Source organism: Pituophis catenifer, unplaced genomic scaffold (assembly GCF_029215685.1).
Source record: "Pituophis catenifer annectens isolate HBS135680 unplaced genomic scaffold, rPitCat1.0.hap2 SCAF_13, whole genome shotgun sequence".
NCBI classification, from domain to species: Eukaryota; Metazoa; Chordata; class Lepidosauria; order Squamata; family Colubridae; genus Pituophis; species Pituophis catenifer.
This window is the reverse complement of record NW_027256893.1, coordinates 15238264-15260510: the sequence shown is the minus strand read 5'-3', so window position 1 is coordinate 15260510 and position 22247 is coordinate 15238264. Positions and strand designations below refer to the sequence as shown.

The 22247-nt window shown below is 42.8% G+C and overlaps 1 protein-coding gene across 2 annotated transcripts in view; it reads right to left on the bottom strand.

Moving 5' to 3' along the window:
• Window positions 1-2013: 2013 nt before the first annotated feature.
• RANBP10 (RAN binding protein 10) overlaps window positions 2014-22247 on the bottom strand; it is a 45697-nt gene continuing 25463 nt past the window's right edge. Inside the window, exons 5-14 of one of the 2 annotated variants that reach the window (XM_070953257.1) lie at window positions 21783-21805; window positions 19547-19731; window positions 18483-18595; window positions 17246-17354; window positions 15537-15685; window positions 14459-14654; window positions 12933-13057; window positions 10999-11144; window positions 8570-8681; window positions 2014-7647 (exon numbers count right to left, since the gene is read on the bottom strand). In XM_070953257.1, the coding sequence (XP_070809358.1) occupies window positions 7517-7647; window positions 8570-8681; window positions 10999-11144; window positions 12933-13057; window positions 14459-14654; window positions 15537-15685; window positions 17246-17354; window positions 18483-18595; window positions 19547-19731; window positions 21783-21805 (1289 nt within the window). In that variant the 3' untranslated portion in view covers window positions 2014-7516. The remainder of the gene's footprint in view (window positions 7648-8569; window positions 8682-10998; window positions 11145-12932; window positions 13058-14458; window positions 14655-15536; window positions 15686-17245; window positions 17355-18482; window positions 18596-19546; window positions 19732-21782; window positions 21806-22247) is intronic. The other variant, XM_070953258.1, reaches the window with a different exon arrangement.

Below are 22247 nucleotides of genomic sequence, written 5' to 3'. Positions count from 1 at the left end.
GGTCAGAGTTGGTCTGGAGTTCAGCAGCAGCAAAGTCAAAATATGAAATCAATCAATCAATCAATCAAACAAACAAACAAACAAACAAACAAACAAACAAACATCTGAGACCCGGGGCTCAACAGAGTGAGACAATCCAAGGGAACATTAGGCATTTAAAGGGAGTGTTCTCCGAGTTACATGAAATGCATTCAGTAATTGGCACTAATTAGCTTCCATACTCATTGTCTACTTGCACACAAAAAGCTTTGCATGTTATGTGCTATTCACAAAAATATTTTAAAATCTAATCAGAGAAATGTATGCATCTTCATGATGCTCAAAGGAAAACATGAAAAGGAACTATATCTACTAAGGGCTAGATGCAAGTAATAAGAAACTATTAAATACGCTTGTTTCCATTATCAGGTAAAAACATATATAGAATCAGGAATATAAAGGAATTTAAAGTCCTGGTGCTTAGCTTTAATATTCTACACATTTGTGGGAGGGGAATAAACCACTGATAATTATTAAGATCATAAAAACTGTTTTTGTGTGTGTACTGTGACAGAATTTGATTCTGAAGACCATGAATATTGGCAGTATGCTTGATTTTTGCAATGCAATCAGTACTATTCTTTTCAGCACTGAACTTCAATTCCACAGATATTTGAAACAATTCTTAAGTATTTAAAAACTTACCTGATTTTTTTTATTATACTCGTCTAATTTTCTCTGCCGAAAGCTTTTGACCTGTTCTTTGAAGTGTTGTCTTTGCCATCTACATTGCCCCAAGAGCATCTGGGGTGAATAGGGAAGGGCACATACATTTAAGCCATAACTTCCAAACAAGCTATTATTCAACATTATAGATAGAAAGGGGGAAATCGAGGGTCTCACTCTCTTGGACCTTTAGAGTTTATAGTCATCGTGCCTTGTGGTGAGTCATGCAGGCTGTTGCAATTAAACAGTGTCTGGCTGGGAGACGCTTATTCCACTTCCTTGTCATGGATTAATAGAAAGCAGGATGATTAAAATGCTTGTGGTGGAACAAGATTCCCGACTAAATAGGGTGCTGAGTTCTAGCAATGTATGCCTTTAGCTATAAGCAATGAAAATGAAGACATCCAAATTTTAATTGTAGGGTCATGCTTGATTTTAGTCTTTATGTCAACTGCTCCATCGGTTTAAGATTAATGCCGATATTTACCTCGATTCTTATCTTACAACGTAAGTCATCCAAAGATTGGAACTCACATTGTCACTGGCTGGCAATAGCACTCCTGACTTTCAACTGGTTTTTTTGTTTTTTTTTTGTTTTTTTTTTTAATTTGATTTATATGCCGCTCTTCTCCGGAGACTCAGGGCGCCTTACAATGCGTTAAGCAATAGCCTTCATACTTTTGTATATTTTTACAAAGTCAGCTTATTGCCCCCACAAACTGGGTCCTCAATTTACCTACCTTAGAAAGGATGGAAGGCTGAGTCAACCTTGAGCCTGGCAAGATTCGAACTTACTAACTGCAGACAGCTGGAGTTAAAATTACAATGCATTAGTCTGCTGAGATATCCAGCCTCCCTGTCTGGCCTAAGCAATGGAAATGCTGGGCTTAATTGTGGTCATAAGTCAAGGACTACCCCTACAGAACAAAAATTCTTCCCTCAATAGACAACGCACACAAGCTCTCATTTCTCCCTCATACTGGGTTATCATAAAAAAAAAAATAGATTTCACAATCTATGAAACTAGATGCTTTCGATGTACATTGTGATGGCAGTTTCACCTGGTAAAGCTTGCCTTCATCCTATTTCAGATGACAGATATTTCACTACGAAACAGGTGTACTGTACTTCTCTACAATCAGATAGAAATGACAACCGAGGATACAGATATGAACTAACAAATGCACGTATTTGAACATACTGTTCTGACCTAGGCTTCCTGAGTCAGTAAAACACACATGTAGTCCCAAAAACCTCTTTTATTTCAACAGCTGTGAATTCTGTTCATTCACAGAAGAGTCCCAAAAAGTTGTAAAAAGTCCTTCGGGATAAGGCTGATAATCACCCACCTTTATCTCCCTTGACACGCTGCCAAAGACCTAATTGGCAAAGCCACACGGAGTCCAGAATCAAACAGAGCTTCAGGCTTTAAACTGCACAGTATTAACGTTGCTTCCTGCAAAGGCCCACGTGCCTTTGCTCCTCTTTTAAGTCTTATGGGAGGGGCCAATCATCTCCCTGCCCTACTCCCGAGTCGTCCCTTTTGTTTTAGCTGTTCTTGCCTTCTGGAAGCTCTGCGCATGTGCACACTGGGAACAGGCTCCCCCTGTTCCTCTGCCTCGCTGAGGTCCGACTCTGGAGGCTCCGGAGGCAGCACGTACCTCCCAGATGGCCCTTTCTCTCTGCCTCGGACGCAGAGCCCTCGTCCGAGCCTTCCCCAGAGTCCAGGACTGGCCCACGGTCCTCCCCAACCTCCTCACTGTCCGACTCTGCTGCTAGCCCCACAGGCCGCCAGCGGACCACAACACATACAGAGGAGGCCAGGCAGTTTTGACCAAGGTTAGTGAGGGCATACCTAGCTCATGCACCAGTAGCTGGCAATAGGACTTTCAACTCTAATTTAGCAATGGAAATGTTAGGCTCAATTGTGGTCGTATGTTCGATATGTTCTGTATATTCCATACAGAATAAAAGTTCTTCCCTCAATAGACAACACACACAAGCACCAGAATGGAGTACAGACGAGTGAGACAGGACACGGGCAAGTGCACAGAGATGCATATTTTAATAAAAATAATTCTGTCAAAATACAACAGACTGTGGGTTTCTATATTTCCAGTACAATTTCTCTTTCTTTCTTTTTTTTTTCTTTTTTTCTTTTTTTGTCAGTTAAAATGTCCTCCTTTGGGAAGGTTTTCATGCTAGAGTTGGGTTTAACTGAACTCACAAATACTAAGCAGAAACTGATCCAAATGTGCGCAGCTTGGAAGGAGATCCGTCAAGTCCTCAACAAAAGGAAAATGAAACGTGAGATTATGGAACCCTGGTGGAACCCACATTCTGCTCGGCCCGCTTATTTGATAGGATACTTTAAAAAAAAAAAATCCTTACAGTTGCTATCGTAATAAAATCAGTGAAAAACGAAAAGGGTTTGAGATGCCATGCGAGAGCTGGTACCCGAGTTTGTAAAAAGTGAGAGGAAGAGAAAAATAAAGGAGAATTCTTTACTTTTTTCTTTTCTTTTTCAGTGTCAGATGTCCAAAATGTAATCCAAATTATGCCTGCCAACCATCTTTCTTGCTAGTTCAAGATGAGCAGATGGCACCCAAATCTTAAAGCTCCAGCCCAAATTTAAAACAAAACACCCTTCAGGTCCAAAGATTTGAACATACTTGTTGGTAGTGACCCTTTGGGCTCTTCTACAGCTATTGTACTTCTCAAATATTCCCAAAACAAGTTCCCAAAACAACACTGGTTAAATGAATCAATTCGATAAGAGGATTTGGCACTTTGGCACGGAGGACCATAATGGGGGCAAATGAAGCACCAACTCTTGTTGGTGTGATGCTGCTCCTTGTTGAAAAAGCGATGATTGGCATCAAGATAGCCAGTTTGAATCATTGGTTGGTGACATTCCGATACTAGAACGTTCTAATTTCCAGCCAAGAACTCCTGGAACTGGTTGCAAAAACTACATGGAAGAAAAATGAGATGGTTCTTTGAACAGGGACATCTACCGGGGGGACTCTGAAATTCCTCACAAGCAACAATCCTCTCCCCATTCGAATGTCCTCCAGAGATGTTGGGCTACCATTAGCCATTGTCTTCACAGTTGTGAAAGTGTCATTGCAGAATATTCTACCGCTGTTGTAGAGGGCAATCAAGGAAGCGTCACTCTTGCATTCGAGATTTTCCAATGTCCATTTTACAGGCACTGCAACCATGTTGGTCCAAAGTATGATCAACATGTCAAATGATCAGAAAACGAGTTGCTACGCCTTAGTGACCCATTGTTCTGATCAATGGTTGATAGAGACCTGGAATCAGATGGATTGCTCAGAAAAAGTTTCTGACAGGATGACAAAATCAATCAGATGGGTGTCAAAAAGAAAATATTTTTTTTCTTTGAATTTTTTATCTGTGTCAATCTTTTTATTAAAATTATTTTTTTTAAAAAAGGAAATTATCCTAAGGTATGTGGTAGATACAACCTCATTATCACCTGGCAATGTCTAAGAAATTCCGTCAGGTTTCATCTCAAAATGGAGACTAAATGTTAACTGTTAAACTAGACACTCCTCCACCCCTTTTGCTGAGTATGGAAAACTCAAAGGTTCTGTACTATTTTATGCCCTTGAAAATGGTGAAAAAGCCTTTAACCGCAAACACAATTTTAAATGTTCTTCCCTTCAAAGATTCCGCAGGATTTCAAACCATCCTTTTCCATCTGCACTGTGGTCTCTTTAGAGCAATTATATTTAGTGTTCAAATATCTGATTGTCTTGGATCACATTTCCAAGACTCACAAACCTCTGAATCAGGCATAGCGCAATGCTTCCTAAATTAAATTTCACCTGCCATAGCTACACGATTGTCTTTGATCAGGAAAAGTTCAGCTTGCTCTTTTTCCACATGTGTCACCACTGCCACACCACCAACTAGAGATGGCAACTAACTACTTGTCTGAGATAATATTTTACAGGGCAAAAACTGCCATCAAAACAGGTGACTTTTAAGCAAAGGATGGCAAAGAAGCCACAGCTTGGAGGGGAAAAGCAGCAGGCAGCGAAGAGCAAAAAAAAATAAATCAACTTCTTGAAGCAACTTTGAAAAAAGGATGAGATGGAAACCGGAGAAAACAAAGCAGGAAAGAAATCTGCCCCCCAAAATAAGAGATTGGTTTGTTGAAGCTCATCTTAAGACGGTGAACATTTAAAACAGGAATTCAAACACAGGAAACTCCCATGAAGCTTAAAAGCAAACGCAGCAGGCCAGATAAAGAGAGCTGGTGGGGTTGCTGATATAAACATTTGCCGTATAAGACGTTACAAAAGATGGAAGGTGGACCAATCATTCTGCTTTTAAGCTGGGGTGGTCAATTATTCATTGATACCATAATTTGATGGCTTGGCATAAAACTAGCCTTATCAGTCCTTAAAAAGAATCAGGCAAGGTAAAATCCAATCACAGCAAACGTGCAACTTTCATGACCATCCAAGCAAAAGGAATGGTGGATGGATGTTTCCGCTTGTCAAAAGTGCAAATCAGAAAACATTTCGTTTCGATCTAGTCAGCACCCAGTCAAATTATGCAAATGGAAATGGAACCAGAGTCTGGAACTGTATTTTTTTTCCCCTAGAATCAATTCTCTGATGTGCCCATTTTTCTTTCAGCATCTTGCACTAAAACTCAGTCTTGATCTGCCAAGGAGACAGTAATGCACAGTCTTCTAAATTCGGGATGTCTTCACTTACAAATCTGAAAATAAACATTGGTCTCTGCTGGGCATTGGCAGGACTCAAGTCAACGGAAGTCGCACCTTCTTCTTATTTCTCCAGGTTCCACCAACCTGGGGATACTTACTTAACATTCCAAATATATTGTGCATAGATGCATAGTTGTTTTTTTTTTTCATCACAGCTACAAGATTCTCAACCAAAAAAACCATCCTTTCTATGCTACTATAAATTAAAATTCCCTACCCTCAATGGAAGCATTTTCTTCATCGCATCAGAAAAACCTCCCTTTCGTGTTATCTTCTGCAAGTGCTCGGTTTTAATTAAAATGCCTTGCCTGCCGAACTGATGGGATTTTTTTTTAAAAAAAAAAATTCTTCCCAATTAAAAACATTTTAAAAGCTAGGCAAAATGTTGAAATAGACCAGCAAGCTAATAATTATGTTTCAAATATTAACAAGCTCTTAAGAACAGCAGGATTCCTCTGTTGTACTGTAAAGACACATGGTTATAATTTCACTTGTGTAGATTAAATTATAGACTGGAGTTTCCAACTTGTTATTCTAGCAGTATTTTGTAAGGATTGTTATAATATGTAAGTTTGGAAAATGGTTCCCAATTTTTTTTTGTTTTTAAAAAAGATATATTCCTTGGAATAAAACCGCATTTTCCTTTTTAAAAAGAATAATATTGCCTTACACCCTCTTTTCAACTGGGGGGTAAGCAGGATTAAAAACAAGGCTGTTGTACTATTGTCCTATCAGTGTAATATCAAAGGCAGGGAGGCAATGAAACGATGAAAAGTTGGGTTCACAAACTCAAACACTGATTGGGGGGGAGGGGAGAATTGTTATTTTGACAGCTCAACTTTTCCTGGTTCACAACTGACATGGAGACATCTATCCACTTTATAAGGGAAGATTTTAGAAAGAAGTCTCTAGAATAAAAAGAAAGGAAGAAAATGCTGAACCAATACGTAGCTCCCGTTTTTTCATTCCACCTTGATTCCATTCCATGCAGCTGTTTGGGTACCAGGATGAGGATGCAGGCAAGCCTTCTCTTTTCTCTTTTTGGCGAGTCTTAAAGAGTTAGATGTGAGTTGCCTAGATGTGACCGAGGAGAAGTCCCCTTGCAGAAGAGCCTATGATCACTCTGCTTTGATGAAGGAGAGGGAACCTGTATTCCTCCAGAGATTGTCAGCAACACGTCCCCACAGCGATATCCTACATGTCTGACTGTGGTTAAGAGATGTTCCTGCTTCTCCACAGAGTATGGGGATACAACTCAGGTCACACCCGTTCTCTTTCCAAGCATCCATCGCAGGATATCCTATTAAAAGGACAGTTGGGAACAGTTCATCTTATTGCTCCCAATCTCAGCCTTTCCCCTGATTAGTTCCCAGGGTGCATCCGCGGAGTTTCTCAGGGCTGTTGTGTCATAGGCACAGAAAAAAAAAAAGAAGATGAAACTCTTTTGTTTGGATAGCATGGCTAATATTCCAACAAGCACATTCAGCCTCTGGGTTTTTATGAGGACCAGCAACAGTGAACAATACTGTCCAAGTAACACGCGTGCCAGTTAAGTTTCTCTGAACGTAAAAATAAAAGTTAAAACAAAAAAGCAAAACAGGCCGTCACCAACTCAGATACACTTTTTTTTTTTTTTATCTCTAAATGAATTAGAAACCAGCTCAGCACAAACTCTCCAGGTATAAATACTGGTGGCTCAGTCAGAGAAATAAAATAACATAATAAAATAAAGGTAAAATCCTAAAGTCAGAAGGCGCTACATCAGAAGGACCGGTGAGAAGGCCAAGTGCTGTGGGGCAGAGCAGGATGCGGCCGTGATGGGAGGGCAGGTTGGGGGTGGGGTGGGGGCCCTGCGAGCAGTTTCCAGGGCGAGCAACCAAGGCGCATCAAGGGTCCTCTCCTCCTCCTCCTCCTCCCCTCCCGCCTCAGTCAACACTGTGTCCTTCTGCTGGGCAGCGGGTGGAGGGCAGGCGCAGGTGAGAAACCGCAAGGCAGGAAGAGGTGAAAGGGCAGCAACTGGAGGGGTCACTCTGCCTCACTCAGTGGCTAGTGCAAATAGTCGTCCACTCTGGCGAAGGAGCAGGAGCCCAGGCCCACGCGAGCCATGAGTCGCAAGCACTCCGAGGCCTGGCCCAGGGCCAGCAGCAGAGGGGGCTGCTTTGGCAGGTTCTGAGACTCTGAGGAGAGAAAGAGACCAGAGATGCACAAGGGACGCGTCATCCAAACAGGCTACGTCTTGCTGCCCCTCCCCTCCCTCCCTCCCTTCGCCCCACCCCCTGGCAGTCCCTATGGTGGGCAGGAAACGTTTTGGGTTGGTGGGACCAGAGGGAAAGCCTCTTGTAGCCGTTCTTGCAACGTGGCTGGCAGAAGGATGGACACATTTCCAAAACAGTCCAAACGGAATTGTCATTTACTGGCCAGCAAATTAGGGACATGACAGTAGGACAGCACTACTGTTGGATTGCAAGGGTGCTCTCCGACTCATGTTTGTTTAGTCCAGGGGTGTCAAACTCGCGGCCTGCGGGTCGGATGCGTCACACGCTGGTCATGCAAAGGGGGGGGGGAGAAGTTGCAATATGTCACGTGACAACGTGTCGTCGCGAGTTTGACACCCCTGATCTAGTGGGAGGCAAGGGAGGTGAGATACCCTTCCAAAGAAAACATGGGGATTCAGTCACTTCTATTTTCTAAAAAAAAATCTGACCCTGATGGGCACCCAGAGCCATTTTTCTCAATCAAGTGAATATTACAACTTTTACCAAGTTGTAGAAGTTATTGCTACAAAATACACGTTTTTTTTAAAAAAAAAATTAAATTGTGATGCTTAAATGTGAGGCTTAAATTTTAATTGTGATGCTTCTGACACAAATAAACAATAAACAACTCTAACCCTCCCCTTCCCTCCTGCCCCCTCCCCTTCCTTCCCCCCCCCCTTTTTTCTTCTCTTTCTTATATACACGTACCTATACTTCCTCTCCAGCACAGGTAATTTGCCCAAACCTGCCAAAATGGAGCAAAATCCCTGGCCACATTAAGCCATCTCAGTGCAGCAAGAGGCGCACAAAGCGGAGTCACAATTGGCTCCTGGCATCTCCTTACCCAAAATAGCGCTATTGAGTGCAGCACACACAGGCTCCCTCTGGATTGGATCCAGCTGCTGACCGACTGGACAGCTCCAAGGGTCGGAGTAGGCTAACAAGCTGAATGCATCCTGAAAGAGGAATAAAAGATCTCAGCAGAGCAGTAAAAACTACTTGGTCCCAGGGGCTGTTCTGCAGGTGCCCTCCAGACCAGGGGTTCCCAACCTTTCGGGCCTCAGGGACCACTAAATTCATAATTTAAAATCTTGCGGACCAATAATATGATCTGCCTAATGACCGGATGGGTGGGTGTGGCTAGGTGGTCATGTGACTGGGTGGGCATGGCCAACTTGATGTCACTCATGTTGAGGGGCGCCTTGCCAGCCTCTACTCCCCTCTCCCCTCCCAGCCACTGCTCGCCTGCCCGCCCAGGCTCCTTAGGGCCCCAACAGGAAGCAGTTGTTGGACCTTAGCAGCCACCACAAGAAAGAGTTGGCAAAACAGTTGACTCAGTTCAAATTGGATATGGCCGGGAAGGAGACTCAGTAGAAGCACCTCATTTGAGGACTACGAGCATAGGCTTTCCAAGCAGAGGGAAGACCTGTGGGAGTGCAAGGCCAGGTACAGACACCTGGAGGCTCAGCGGGCTGAGATGATCAGCCAGTTCCAGGCCATGATGCAGTCCCACTGGAACAAGGCCCTCCGGCTCTTCGCCACCAGCGGCACTTCTCTCTAGCCTTCGCCCAAAGCCCCCTCCCCCAGGAGGCTGAAGCAGACCCAGAGTTGAAATTTCTGCCCCCCCCTCCGACCCACACAAAAAGACCCCGAAGGGGGAGACTCTCTGCAGCAACACAAACGTTCATTGCACATATCCAGCCCAGGGACCATAGTTTGAGGATCCCTGATTTAGTGCAATATAAAAAAATGCAAATAATTGTTCTGTGGACCACCAAAATTTTCTCATGGACCACCAATTGGTGACTGCTGCTCCAGACTACAACTCCCATGATTTCAAAATTACTTTGATACAGTGCCCTACCCTATCTTGAAGGCACCAGGTTGTCTAAGAATATAGCAGAGGACCACAAAGAGCTAGTAAGGGCATGCTGTATTTGTAACCTGGCCAGGGCCAATGTTTTTTTTTCCCCAAGCCAGTTGAGTATTATTTCAAATATTATTAATACTTTTGGGGGAGGCTGTATATAAACTGGGGAGGGAGAGGAATTTCTGATCACAGTAACTCAACTAAATAAGATGCAATTTCCCTTTCAATAATATGGAATAATAATGCAATAGCTCCCTCTACTGACCAGTGAAAAGTATTTTTCCCCCCACATATGGAAAATAATACAGAAGGGGAATAATGATCATCAGAGGTGAGAGGTGTGTGTCAAAGGCCAATTCTATGTTGTTAGTGGGGAGGGAGTTAAATGATTTTGCCAAGGACAATGATGGTTCCCTAAACTCTGAATCGCTTGGGACAATTTTATTTCCTCCATAAATTCTTGCTGAACATATTAATAAAGGTATTAATAAAGGAACATAAAAGATTAGCGCTGATGATGTTATCTAGTTGGGTAATGAAATGTCTGCGGAAATGAGCCGAGGTGGCGCAGTGGTTAGAGCGCTTCCGCAGGTCTTCCCTCTGCTTGGAAAGTCTATGCTCGTAGTCCTCAGTGAGGTGCTTCTACTGAGCCTCCTTCTCGGTCAGATCCAATTTGAACTGAGCTAGCTGTTTTGCCAACTTTTTCTTATGGTGGCTGCTTAGCTACAACAACTGCTTCCTGTTGGGGCCCTAAAGAGGGGTGAGTAGAGGCTGGCAAGGCGCCCCTCAACATGAGTGACATCAAGTTGATAGTACAGGGGTTTAGTGCACCCTGTTATTAACACAGCTGCCTGCAATTTCTGCTGGTTCGAATTTCTCCAAGGCTCAAGGTTGACTCAGCCTTCCATCCTTTCTAAGGTAGGTGAAATGAGGACCCAGTTTGTGGGGGCAATAAGCTGACTTTGTATAAAATATACAAAAGAATGAAGGCTATTGCTTAAAGCATTGTAAGCCGCCCTGAGTCTCCGGAGAAGGGCGGCATATAAATCAAATTAAAAAAAAAAAAAAAAAAAAGTTGGCCATGCCCACCCAGTCACATGACCACCTAGCCACACCCACCCATCCTGTTGGGTCCCTAAAGAGCGGGGAGGCAAGGAGTGGCTGGGAGGGGAGAGGGGAGTAGAGGCTGGCGAGTCACCCGACATGAGTGACACCGAGTTGGCCACACCCACCCACTCACATGACCACCTAGCCACGCCCACCCAGCCGGTCATTAGGCAAATCGTTATTAGTGGTCTATGGGATTTAAAATTATGAATTTAGTGGTCCCTGAGGTCCGAAAGGTTGGTGACCCCTGCATTAAGAAGCCGTTCTAGGGAAGAATTCAGTCAAGCCGTGTATACCTGTAACATTTTTTTGTGGGTTGTGTTCTTGCCGTAATCTTTGCATAGCTGCTCACTGAGGATCTGGAGCTCCCGCCCGAACTGGATCATCCGCTCGGTGGCAGCGTGGTTCCCTCCGCAGAGTTGCCTCTGAGGGCAGCCGTCTTCTGGAGAGAAGGGGAAAACCAGACGAGCGGATCAGAAACCTGTGCGGCATCAAAGCATCTGCCTTCTTCAGACCTACTGAAGCCCCCTTGCCCCGCCCCTCAAAATTATTAGCCATATAAATCACTGGGTATAGAAGTCTTCTACAGAGGCCCTGACTGAAAGAACATTTAACCTTTTAAAAATCTTTGAAAAGGTTAACTTTTAACCCTTTTTTTCAGCATTCCAGCAAATCCATGAATACTGAATATCACATGCTTAAAAAAAATTGAGAAGTTAAATTGTTTGCTAGATCATATATGAGGAAAACAAAACGAAACAAACCCTTGATAAGCAAGCATTGGGTCCACCCATTGTGCTAAACCAGGATGGATCCTATACATCGTTGAATAAAAATAGAATACGGATAATCCTTGATTCACAACCATTCATTTAATGATGGTTTGAAGTTACAATAGTGCAGGAAAAAAGTGACTTACAACCAATCCTCGCACTTATGACTGGTGTAGCATTTCTATGGTCATATGATCAAAATCTGGGGGGGTTTTTTTGCAACCAGAATGTATTTACAAGAGCTGCAGGGCCGTGGGATCACACGATCACCTTTTGCGACCTTCCCAGCCGTCTTCCAAAAAGCAAAGCCAACGGGGGAAGCAGATTCATTGAGCAACTGCATGATTTCTTTAATTACAGTCATTTAATAACTTAATAACCGGGGCCAAAAAGGTTGCAAAATGACTTGTTCTTTTTTTTTTTTTTTGATTTTAAAAACAAAACTTTATTAAACATATAAAAAATAAAATGTTACGCCATGTATATACAAGATACATATATGTATTTCTCTTTAGCCAGGTTCTTCCTACGTAAACCAAGATTTTTATGCAGCCCTAGTTCAGTGAAATCACAATCCACTAGTTTCTAGGCTTTTTTCAGGCAGCCAGCAAGCACCCTGCTGCCCATTGGGAGACTAAGGAGACTAAGATAGATCTATTTCGGACTTATTAGTCCTCATCAGTTAGCCACACCCTCATCCCATGTATCCTCCCTGTCTCCCAATGGGCATCAGGGTGCTTGCTGGCTGCCTGAAAAAAGCCTAGAAACTAGTGGATTGTGATTTCACTGAACTAGAGCTGTATAAAAATCTTGGTTTACATAGGAACAACCTGGCTAAAGAGAAATACACATAAAGGCCTACGAAAAGAAAAGAAAACAAGATACATATATACAAACGACAATATATAAAAAGAAAAAGTAACTTTGGTCTCACGTCCATTATCTTATTGACAGTGCATATTTGCTAATTATTATCATACAGAATTTTACATTTACTCTCATTTCTATAAGTTATCCAACCTTTTGAATCCACCTTATCCTTCATTTCAAATTTTAGTTTGTCCATTTCCGCACAATTATAGATTTTTTGGATTATCAATTGGTCTGTTGGCAATTGATCAGTTTTCCAATATTGGGCGAGCGCCAATCTGGCTGCAGTGACTATGCGTAATATTAAGTACTTACACATATAATCACTAGGGATGATTAAAGAAAACTATAAGAAAGAAAGTACTGAAATAAAGCAAAATGACTTGTTCAACAACTGCCTTGCTTAGTAACAGAAATTTTGAATTCGATTGTGGTTGTAAGTCGAGGACTACCCTGAATATGAATGGTTGGCCTGGAAAAAGCTTCTGATGTAGAATCATTTTCCATAAGGAACCTCATCCAGCCTGGATAAGGAACTGCTTTCTCGCAAACTGCATTCCTTCTATCTCCATGCCCGCCAGACCTACCCATGCTGGAATCGTCAGTCTGTAGGATCTCTTCGTGCTTGTAAGTGCCATTCATTATTCGGGTGGCTGAATTCTCCAGGATTCCATTGGGATAGTGCTCCGCCTCCATCTCCATTTCACTGTCACTTGAATGAAGATGATGGAGGTCATGAGAGAGGGAGAGGGGAGGAGAGAAAGAAATGCCAAAAGAGGGAAAGGCATGTCCTCAACATCAGCAGATAGATCCAGGGAGGTAGAGACAGATTCAATGTATGTATTATCCCAAGGGGTCCAACTTTAAGACCTGTGGACTTCAACTCCCAGAATCCCCCAGCAATTATGGCTGGCTGGGGAATTCTGAGAGCTGAAGTCCACAAATCTTAAAGTTGCCAAAGCTAAACATTCCCCAAAAGCATCTGACGCCAGCCTCAAATGGCATTTACACTACCTTCAAATTAAGCAAATTAATCTTTGTATGATTCTAAGCCCTCTTAACAATCTCATCGGCCAGTCTTTTTTTGGTGCCCATACAGCATTGTGAAATCTATCCAGGAGCTGAAAATTTATCCATTCCCAATACAGGAATGAAAAATATTACAACTCTTTCAAGCTGATTTTGACTCTCGGTGATTTTCTGGATGCTCCCCCCCCCCCCACCCCGAGAATATCCTTGGATGCAGCATGGAAGAGGTTTGACACTGTCTTCGGTGGTATTGTTTTGGTCTTCCAATATAGTCTACACAGTCATAAAATTAATTGATGGTTCTATACAAACATTAATTGGGCCTGGTCTACTCAGCCTCAGAGATCAGCCGACCGTTTGAAGTTACCATGGCACTAGAAAAACTGACCTATGACCATTTTTCATACTTAACGACCGTTGCAGCAACTCCATGATCATGTCAGCAAAATTTGGACGCTTGGCAACTGTCTCATATTTATGACGGTTGCAGTGTCCCAGGGTGGTGTGATCAACTTTTGCGACCTCCCAAAAAAGCAAAGTCAATGGGGCAGCCAGATTCACTTAAGAACTGTATTACTCGCTTAACAACTGCTGTGATTCACTGAACAACTGTGGCAAGAAAGGTCGTAAAATGGGACAAAACACATTTGTCAGGGTGATGATGATTTAAAGCTGACCAGCCCTTTAAGACTGGATGAGTCAGCAGGGTTATTGCCCTTTAAGAAGCTGTGTATATAAAGGAGGCCATTAGAGGACGTCTCTCTCTCTCTCTCTCTCACCTCATGTATCTGCATTGTAGTTGTCCGTGTAGAGGTGAAGAATGATTGCTTGCCTGGTATGTGCCTACCGCTTGTATGTCTATATATAGAAGCCTTGTATATAAACCACTGTTTGTAAGACATACCTCTGGGTCCTGTATTTTGCTTCTGGGGTGGTCTCAAAATAATAGTCAGGCTGCAAACACTCTGACAACATTTACAACTGTTTTGCTTAGCAATGGAAATATTGGGACTCAACTGTGGCCGTAAGTGAAGGACTACCTGTAATTATTACCTGGCTCTGCCCTAGAAAGCACCTGTCTCACCTGGTTTCTTGGTTGCTAGTGCTGCTGTGTTGCTGGGATTTGGTAGAATCTGTTGAGTTGGACTCTGAGTAGTTCACGGATGAAGGGGAGGAGGAGGAAGAGGATGAGGAGGACGAGCTCAGTGCAGGATATTTACTGTGGCTCTGTTTGCTTTTGATGGAGGTCACCCCGTTGCTACAGCTTGGGCTGTCTGCTCCTGAAGACAGAAAGAGAAGTCAAGTTGGGGGATTCAGTGCTTTTTTAATAAATAAAAGTTTAAGCTCCACTAAAGGTAAAGATTTCTCCTGTCCAATTGTGCCCAACTCTGTGGGGTGGTGTTCATTTCCATTTCTCAGCTGAGAGAGCCAGCACTGTCCAAAGACACTTCTGTGGTCAAATGGCTAGCAGGACCAGGCACACAGAACGCTGTTACCTTCCCACCAAAGTGGTAGCTGTTTATCCAGAGGGTGGGATTCTACCGGTTCAGATCGGTTCAGGCGAACTGGTAGCTCCAATGATCAGCTGGGAGCAAACCGGTTCGCTCCGACGATCAGCTGGGCCTGCCCACCCGCCTCTGTGCTTTACTTACCTTTATCTTTGCAGCTGATTAGCGCGGCAGAGCGGATTGTCGCGCTTCAGCTGTTTTAATTCCCTAGAACTAACGCAGAAGGTGATTTTTTTTGTTGAATTGTGCGTGCGCAAAGCGCGCGATCACCGAACCAATTGTTAAACCGGAAGGGTCCCACCACTGTGTTTAACTACTCGCATTTGAATGCCTTCAAACCATTAGGTGGGCAGGAACCGGGGCAAGTAACAATCTACTTCAGAGAAGGAATCTAAAATCAGGAGAGAGATAACCAGACTTGACAAAGTCACTGCCAAAATCTTACTCGGACTTAACTCTTGTCTGAAGAGCTTATTATGCCAGAAACATACTAAGTTATGGAACGGGTATCAGCGGGTTCTGCATTACTGAAGACGCTGGGCAGAATTAGAGAAGAAGTTCTGACAGCAGCTTCCAGAAAGATAATAAAAAATAGGCGCCAAGTTAGCACCAAGCCAAGGAGAGGACTTATCTAGGAGAGAAGCGAATGCCTACCAGTGACGTGGATGTGCAAATTATTGGAGCCATGTCGGGGACTTAGATTGGGGGAATCAGGGTAGCTGTCTTGTGATTTGGGGCTGCGGGTACTGAAAAAGCGCACTTCACTGTCTGTTCCATTCACCATCTCCACAAACTGCCGGCACCTAGGGACGCACAGGGGGTAGGGGTGGGAAAGCAGGTGAGTGGGAAACTATACAGAAAAAATAAATAAATACAATAGCACATTAATATTCTGTATTAACTACATCTTGGAACCGGCATGCAGAGAAGCACGCAGAGAAAAGAGCATTCTTAGTTCGACCTTACAGCAAATGGCTCGTAGCTCCAAAGGATTGGAAGGAAAATGTACAATACATCCATCAAAGTGGTATAGGATCTGCATATCTAACAACCTAGATTACTACCCTGTTTCCCCCCAAATAAGACATCCCCTGATAAGCAGCCCAATGGGGCTTTTGAGCGCATGGCAATAACCCTTATTTCAGGGTTCAAAAAAATATATAAGACAGGGTCTTATTTTCGGGGAAACACGGTATTAATCTGAGGGCCTTCCTTTTAAACTTTCTGCAGCCCTTAGGAAAACATTCTGTAAGTGAAACCACTGACACCAGTTTACAGTCTCTGGTTTTCAAAAATGAGAAAAAAGAGAAGTTATTCTGAGCTGTCTGAGAAAGCATCCCAATTCACTTTCCCTAAAAAGGGATTCCTCTTAAACTGCCTTCCATCTGGAAAGATATCAAGGGTTGCTATTTACAGCAGCAAGCTTCAATTATTTGGGTCAGGTCAAACCATATTTCTTAGAAGATTTATCCCTTCCAGTTTTTCTCCGACAGGCCACCCATCATTCAAAGACGGTCTTATTTATTTACTATGTATATCCCGCCTTTATTATATTTACAAATAACTCAAGGCAATGGACATATCCAACACACCTTCCTCCTATTTTCCCTACAACTACTTTTATGAAGTGGTTTGGGTTGAGAGAGCGTGACTGGCCCAAAGTCACTCAGCTGGCTTTCATGGCTAAAAAGGGACTTAAAACTCAAGGTCTCCCGCTTTCTAGTCTGGTGCCTTAACTACCAGACCAAGGAAGACCAACCTTGGCAACTTTTAAGACTTGTGGACTTGAACTCCCCATGTTGGCTGGGAAATATTAGGAGTACAAGTCTTAAAGTTGCCAAGATTGGATGCCCCTGCACTAAATCAAACTGGCTCTTAGGATCCATTTTGTACCCCCAGCCCAGGGGTCTGCAACCTTAAACACTCAAAGAGCCATTTGGACCTGTTTCCCACAGCAAAGAAAACACCAGGAGCCACAAAACCCTTCCTGTGCCTGAATATTTCTTGAGCGGCCACAAAACTAGCATATGGAATTGAATTAAACCTTCTGTTTTTTTCTGAAACTTTTCTTTTCTTGGATTTATCCATGGTTGGCCTACCGGAGGTTGAAAAGCTCAATAAATCACGTGCCGGCAGGTGTCGCACATTGGCGGTTGTGATGCATATTTTGAGTGACAGGGAGCTGCAGCAGAGGGGTGAAAGAGCCACATGCGGCTCCAGGACCGCAGGTAGCTGACCCCTGCCCCAGCCCCTTGCTTATAGAGTAAAAGGAGATTATAAATCCATCTACTGCTCTGTCACTGTTTTTGCTTTCTCTCTAAACACCACCGTTCTTTGCACAAAAGCATTTACACCGTACTCACTTCAGCATGAATAAGAGGTTAGGATTATGCTCTAGAAGCCCTGGATAGAGCTGCTGGGTGGCTTCAATGGCTTCGCCTACTCTTCCTGCCAAAACCAGCTTTTGTATTCCTGGAGGTGAGAGCAGAACAGTTAGGATGGGGCGGTTGGGTATCATCTCACATTAGACAGGCAATAAAACTGGGTTTATCAATAGATACATTATTCCAGAGGTCTTCAAACTTGGCAGCTTTAAGACTTGTGGACTTCAACTCCCAAAATTCTCCAGCCAGCATAGCATAGCTGGCTGGAGAATTCTGGGAGTTGAAGTCCACGAGTCTGAAAGCTGCCAAGTCTGAAGACCTCTGCATTATTCAGATGCAATTTTCCCCCAGTTGTGAGAACATAAAAGAAGGATGTGTTGTCAGATGCATAAAAAAAAAAAAACATTAAAACAAAATTAATGGTGACACATTCTCATATCCTCAAGGCATTATTAGTTCATCTTTGGACACCTGTAGTGCATCAGGACACCTGTGGAATGAGCTGCCTCCTGGAATACGATTGATCCCGGACCTCTGGACCTTCCGTAAAGCCCTGAAGACGTTTTTATTCCATCAAGCTGGCCTAGCCTAAATGGTTTTTAATTGGGATTTTAAATTTTATGGATTTGGGGTTTTAAATTGGGTAGCCAGTGATTTAATTCTTTTTAATTGTCTTAACTTTTGCATTTGTATGTTTTTTAATTTTTGGCTGTTCACCGCCCTGAGTCCCTTCTGGGAGAAGGGCGGTATATAAATTAAATAAATAAATAAATCAGCAATTCATGGCAGACTGTTTTTTCTGCAGCAACCCCGCTCATGGTTACCCTTCCACGTGGGACTCAGCCAACCGTCAAGTACAACTTCTTCGGCCGAAAAAATGCTTTTAAAAGTAAAAAAAAAAAAAGCCTCTGACGATCAGGCAATTCAGCTGGGATTGTCAGAAGCTTTTAAAAGCATTTTTTTTTACAACCTCTTCAGCCGAAGAGGTTGTAGAAAAAAATGCTTTTAAAAGTAAAAGTACAAAAAAAAAAAAAAAAAGTCGGCCACGCCCATCCAGTCACATTACTCTCCACCAAGCCATGCCCACAGAACCGGTAGTAATAAATTTTACATTTCACCACTGAATTACAGCTTTCTCAAAGTAATGATGCAGCCGGGGAGAGCTGCACATTTCAGGATTTAGGGAAAGCTACAGCGGTAATACGAACAAGCTTACTTTGTCTGTTCTTTATGGAGACCTGTTCCTCCTGGACTGTACTTTCTGTCACGCGGGCAAAGGCAGTGGCTGTAGCACAATATCCATGGTGTACCAGATAGGAAGAGACCATGCTAGGAAATACAAAAAGCAAGCAACAGAAAAAACATCAGTGTCAGTACAAATTCCACAAAAAGTGGGGCGCAAGGGGGAGAGGGGGAAACATCTCTAGGGCAGCCACATTAACATGGGCTTTTTGTTGTGCGCACACCGTTATTGTGGTTGGCTTTTGCTGCCCAGTATCAAAATATGCCAAGAAAAGGTTCCTTGGAAAGGAATAGAAGGCACTGCCCATCTGACCTTCATTAAAATCAAGAGAATAGATCTTTATGTATTAAGTGTGAAGAATCCGTTCAACCTCCTTGATTCTAATGCCTCTTTGTGTGAATCGCAAAGCAAGGGGAAGAAAGAACATTGATGCGTTCAGTCAATATCTTGCTATAGAAGCGACCTGGAAATACTTCTATGGGAAGCTTTTTAGAAATCTGAAATGAAATACTGCCTAATTTTTCAATGCATCTGCAGCTGTCTCATAAAACCTGTTTTTTCTTTACTGGAAAAAAAAAACCCCAGGGATAAAAGTTGGCCTATTTGCTGAACTTGTCCTGCTTTCATCTAGATATTCTACTAGGAGTAGCAGGGCAGTCTTCTGCTCAGGGGATACATCTATATGAGGTTTGATTTTCCTTCGTTTCTTTTGTGATTTGGCTGTATAAAAGAGCACATGGCTTTTGGCAAATTCCCCATCTTCCCTTCAACTCTCATCTCTCAACCTAACGGAAGAAACAATGATCAAACCAGGCATAAAAGGCAAGCAGCATATCTGTGCTACCCATCAGCTACAAACAAGGTGCAAGGAAAGCAGCTAGCTCCTCCTGTTCGTCTTAAGGTAAGGACCCCCTCTGCTCTTTCAGGGAAACAAAAAAAAAACAAACCCCAATAAACTAAGACTGGCGAGGGATGTCATTTTACAGCAAAAACGTTCTTGTGAATTTAACGTAAAGGCAATCCAAGCTGCCACTCACTTCTGTAGCATGGCTTGCCATTCCCCTAGCCGGTCACCTATGGGAAACCTTTTAATCGTGCCCTGAATCTTTGCTCGCCACTCTCTCATATAGTCTTCAATGTCGAACACAAATGGCTGTTGCCCAAAGTTGGCATCCACAATCTCTCCGGGTGTCTGGAGCCCCACAGTGGGATATAGATTGGCCTGCCAAAAAAAGAAGCCCAAGTTAAAAAACCCGGGCTCTTTAAGGAAAGAAAGCAGAGACATACATTTCCCCCCTTCCTTTTGAAGAGGGTCGTGATGGAAGCCTGAACAAGGGGATTCCTGGCCAGACGATGGGTGCTTTGCAGAAAATGGCTTTCCCTGAAAACCATTTGGGAAGAAGTCAGCGTAATAATAAGGTAGTCCTTGCCACTTGCAATCATTCGTTTAGTGACCGTTCAAAGTTGCAACGGCACACACACAAAAATGACACGACCATCTCAACTGTTAAAACGATCGTTGCAGCATCCACCTGATCGAAATTCGGGCACTTGGCAACCGGCATGTATCCTGGGATTGTGTGATCCCCTTTTGTGATCTTCTGACAAGCAAAAGCAACGGGGAAACCAGATTCATTTACTGTAACAACCGTCTTACTAACTTAACAACTGCAATGATTCACTTAGCAATTGTGGCAACGAAGGTCATAAAATGGGGCAGAATTCATTTAACTGTCTTGCTAAGCAATGGAAATTTGGGACTCAATTTTGGTCGTACGTCGAGGACTACCTGTACAAGAAACACTTCTCAAAATTAAAAGTGATTGTTTGCAGTTTAGGAGCTTAGGAGTATACCTAGATAAGGAGACTACAGACATCTGAAGGGGCTATCAATTTTCCAAAACGCAGACAATGAAACTGTAGCAAGTTATAGCTGCAGTGTATGCTTCATTCGACAGAAATCCTATAATATACAGCATTTTAACTCTTTCTCCAAAGGAGAAATTAACGTGCTGTATTTTCACATGACATTTTGAACAGTTTGGTTAACTTTGGGACTGGGGCAAGCATGGTGCAAGGAGTTATCTTTCAAGGTGCCACATTCGGAAACCGCTTAGAAAGGCACGCTGCTGAAGAAAACTGGAATGAAACTCCTCCGATTTGGAAATAAGCATGAGTTTCTCATCCAGTCAAAATTCAGACTTCTATTTTCAGCTGCAAAACAAATCTGTTGCAGGGTAGCTGAAACAATGATGCTGGCCTCTGTTGTTTGTTTATTTGCAAAGTGTTTTTTTTCCCCCCTATCCAATTTCAGGGACTTTTTCAGTAGCTAAAGACACTTTGTATCAAATCCGGAGGTCTGTTGATGATGTACAAAAAAGAGCAATGTATCACACTCGAACAATATATGTGGTTGCTTTCTTTTTGTCACAAGCCTAGGCGATAAATAAAAATATGCCAACCCCCTATTCATCTGTCATTTTTAAAGATTAAAACCTTTTATGCCTACACTGTGGAGTTAATTGAAGCTCAACCAATATATATATATCTTTACAGGCGTTCAAGAGCAAAATGCCCAAGAATAAGCAGCTTTCAAAGAATCATCTTCATAAATCCTTTCAAAAATTAATCTCAGTCCGTATACATGATCTTGCTACCTGTGGTAAACATTTGGTAAAACTTTTAAAACTTGCTGAACGAAAACCTTCCAAGCTTGATTTATGATGGCCTCTGAAGTCAGTGGATTCATTTCCAGGCCAACAAGCGATTCAAGAAAATGCCTGCACTCCAGACGTGTTTTATTCAGAATCTAGGAATTTCCGTTTTGGTTACCGATTGTATTCTTGCTTTAACAATTCACCAAGGTGTAGGTTATTTTTAGTATACTTGAAGCAGTGAAAGCAGCAGCAGAAAAAGCTTATTTTCATTTCAGGTTAAGGTCCCGTGTTGCTTATTTTAAGAGCATCCTTGCCAAATTGCTTCTCAAAAAATATATATATATATAAAATCTTACAATGTGTGGAAAAACTTTTGCTTACAATTTGCCGCCCCCCCCCCAACCCCCTTTCTGAAGGCAAAACTTGTGGGGGAACTAATTTCTCTTTAAAAAAACCTGCCTTTCTTATTGCCATGGGAGCTCCACCTAAGCTACTAGCCTAATGCTAACCACTTCCAGATGGCACACAAGGAGAAGACAAATTCCAAGCACCTCTCCCCACTTCCCACCGCCATGTTTTCAATCTTTGTTAAATATAGAACAAAAGTTGTACTTACAGGAAGGTCTGTGAAGGCTATACCTGTGGAAAGAGAAAATATTAAAGTCAGGGCGAAGGATTTTCCCTCATTACCCTAAAACCTGAATTTGTGGTACACACCGTGTGTAGCAACAAATACGGTGAGCAAATACTGAATTGGCGAGCAATAAAAGACATCTCTAATCCCTTCTCAGATTTATTGCGCACAGGTAGTCCCTGACTTATGACCGCAAATCGAGCCCCCAGCATTTATGTGGCTAAGTGAGAAATTCTTTACGTGAGTTTTGTCCCATTTTACGACTTTTCTTGTCACATTCGTTAAGCGAATCGCTGCAGTTGTTAAAATTAGGGAACATGGTTGTTCAGTGAATCCGACTTCCTCATTGACTTTGCTGGTCAGGAGGTCGCAAAAGGGGATCACGTGACCCTGCGAGACTGTACCAGTCATAAATATGAACCAGCTGTCAAGCAGCCAAATGCAAAT